Source organism: Notamacropus eugenii, chromosome 4 (genome assembly GCF_028372415.1).
Source record: "Notamacropus eugenii isolate mMacEug1 chromosome 4, mMacEug1.pri_v2, whole genome shotgun sequence".
Taxonomy (NCBI): Eukaryota; Metazoa; Chordata; class Mammalia; order Diprotodontia; family Macropodidae; genus Notamacropus; species Notamacropus eugenii.
In genome coordinates, this window is record NC_092875.1 from 123,467,318 (window position 1) to 123,470,141 (window position 2,824).

Genomic DNA, 2,824 nt, shown 5'->3' on the forward strand with positions numbered 1-2,824 from the left:
GCAGGATGGAAAAAAGGGGACATTCCTGGAAGAGCTCAGTCAAATCAATCTTGACACATTTGTTATAAATACAACTAGCCAAAAAAAAAAAGGAAGTTGAAACTAAACGGAGGGATGGTTTATAGGTGCTCTTTGGAGAGGCAAAACTAGAGACTTTTACTATGCACTCAAAAGAACAAGAAATGTTAGGAGATATGTGATCATCACATACTTCAGCTGTGATGATAAGCATTTACCAAAATATTGACATAAAAATACTTGCAGCTTTTGCATATCTCATTAGTTGGTAATGAAATACTAGAGAAATCTAACGAGAAACTTAATAAGACCCTCCAAATTAAATTAATATTTGCTCTGATGCTGGCTTTTTTTTTTTTGGAAACTAAGGTGATAATGTACACAAATTTGTGGTGTATGTACCATTCTCTTTGTTCTATGTGTTCCTTGTTGGTGCTTCTCAAATTCATATTGACGAAGAACAAAAATGGTTTTTAAAAGGGCAAACAGATGCTTGTCTCATGATTAAAGTCTTCCCCCTCATTTCCCAAACAGCAGCAGCAGTCAAGTCGCAAGGAGCTGGGGAAGCAGGGAATAGACACTTAGCTTTCATCCATACTTTCATCAGGTGTCCAAGGACTGTTTCAGAAGAGCATATATTTCTGTTTTAACTGTTTCAGTTTTTCAACCAAGGTCACCATGCGGTTGCCTTCACCCAAGTAAGCTCTCTCCCGTTGTGGCTGCTCTGTTATATTCTCCACCTTCATGGAGGTATCCATAAGTTCATTGACAGCTTTCAGCTCCTGGTTACAGAGGGTCAGATTCTCATGTACAGAGTGAAAGAATGGACCACACGGGTTGATGCTGGGGGCTGGGCGGTTACAGTACTCATGAAGCTTATCCTCGAAAACGTGTATAAAACCAACCATAAGATGATGGAAATCTGAGAGAGTCAAGCCCAAAGTGCCATTACCTTGGCTGGAGATTCTCCCATGGCAGGAAGAACCCTGAATGGGGCACCTGGTGGCACTATGCAAAAACAGTTTGTTGGCGCTGTCCTGGCGACTGAGGACCTCTCCCTTAAGTGCCTGCACCATTTCAGTGAGCTTGGTCAGTTTTTCAGAAAGCTCTTCCACCATCGTCTTCTTTGCCTCCAGCGGATGGAGCCCATGCAAGGGCTTTATGTCCACAGGCAAGGGATTCAACTTGGGGCCTAGGATCTTGTGGACACGGGAACTGAAAACTTTCTTCAGCAGCGTCCTGTTATCCTTCGCCAACTTGCAGAAGTTCTCTTCCACACTGAAGAAACTGGTGACATATTCAGGATCCAGACTTGTGACCTGATCTAGTACCTGATTAAAGAAATAAAGCTGTTCTTTCACACTAGTAGAGCCCTTAATGAGATTCTGATCATCTGGTCCACATAACATCAGTTCATGGCCAAGTCTAGTCATCTCTGTCATTTTCACTTTAGCCCCAGAGTTGGGCACAGTTGCAAATGAATGCCCAAAGGAAGGATACAGTCTTGCAAATAACCATTCCACAATAAGCAAACGGTAAATTGAAGGCGTACACAGGAACTGTTTAATTGTCCTCGGTTCAGTAATATACAGACCTTCAAGGAAGGGGCAATCTATGTCCTTTAGTCGCCCCAGCACCCTCAGAGCCTCCAGGGAGAGCTGGGTGTCCTCCCACTCCTCCTCACACTGTCCCTTCCTAGAATGCGCCACTGATGTCTGATGGCTGTCCCCGAGCTCTGGCCAACGCCCCGCCATTGTCCCTCTTGCTCCTCGAAGTCAGAACCACCTGGACCCAATATCCACAGGCTCACAGAGCGCCAGTTCCTTGGTGACAGACAATGATGTCTGATGCTGGATTATTCTAATGGAAAGGAAGAAAATGAGGAACATGAGGAATACATGGAAAAGTATTCTTCAGTAGAAATGAGAAGAGACAAAGATTATACAGAAACCTTACATCTCTATGTCCTGAAAAGTTTATTTAAAAAATAACTGGTAAGTGTAGGATATGATGAGCAACAAACTGGATCCCATAGAATGAAACTGACTACATTTTGAACAGAGAGGAGAAAAATTATTGTTGAGTTATTCTTTAGTTCATCAGAATTAGGGTTAAAATTTATAATAAACAAGAAGAAAAAAAGATGAAATACAATTACTGTTTAACCGTGAATGAGTTAAACTACTGAAAAATTTTAAAATACAAAATGGACAACAGATATGACATCAACAATGACTATAATAATTTCTTTGAGAAGTTAAACTAAGCCAAATACAAACAGCTGCCAAAGTGATAACTGGGTCAGATTACAAACCCAAAAAGTGTTACAGAAGAAGAGAAAGTATGTTTATAAACTGAATCATCCAACAAAGCAGAGATAGCAGTGGAAGTTAAAACAGTCTAAGAAACTTGTCAAGATATCCAACTTGCCAAAATGATGTTTTTTCTTAACCTTTTATGAAAAAAAATAAATTCTCTTACCCGCTGAGAAGGCAAGCAATTACAAGTGTGAAGTCATGCAAAACAAATTTCCATACTACTGACCAAAATGATGTTAAGGACATTTAAGAACAAAAATGGAGCGACTATAAACAAACAAAAAAAAAATGGAAAAGATTTGTGAAAACTATCAAAATAAACTGTTTTATTTTTATCTTCAAAGATCGTGGAATCAACACCCTTGGACCCTAACATCACAATCCTCAAAGAAGCAGAAATAGAAATTAAAAAAATATATATATCTGTGAGAGACCAATCTACAAGGTATCTAAATGTTAGGAAGATATAAAAAGCATGAAAACAATTT

General features: G+C 39.5%; 1 protein-coding gene across 1 annotated transcript; it reads right to left on the reverse strand.

Moving 5' to 3' along the window:
* Positions 1–349: 349 nt before the first annotated feature.
* Positions 350–2,619, reverse strand: LOC140500553 (HAUS augmin-like complex subunit 7). Its single transcript, XM_072603186.1, has one exon. The coding sequence runs from the start codon at positions 1,770–1,772 to the stop codon at positions 642–644; it is 1,131 nt and encodes a 376-aa protein (XP_072459287.1). The 5' UTR covers positions 1,773–2,619; the 3' UTR covers positions 350–641.
* Between the last annotated feature and the right edge of the window lie 205 nt (positions 2,620–2,824).

Excerpts from the sequence above, each read along its gene's own strand:
- LOC140500553 (XM_072603186.1), bottom strand. The coding sequence starts at position 1,772 with ATGGCGGGGCGTTGGCCAGAGCTCGGGGACAGCCATCAGACATCAGTG.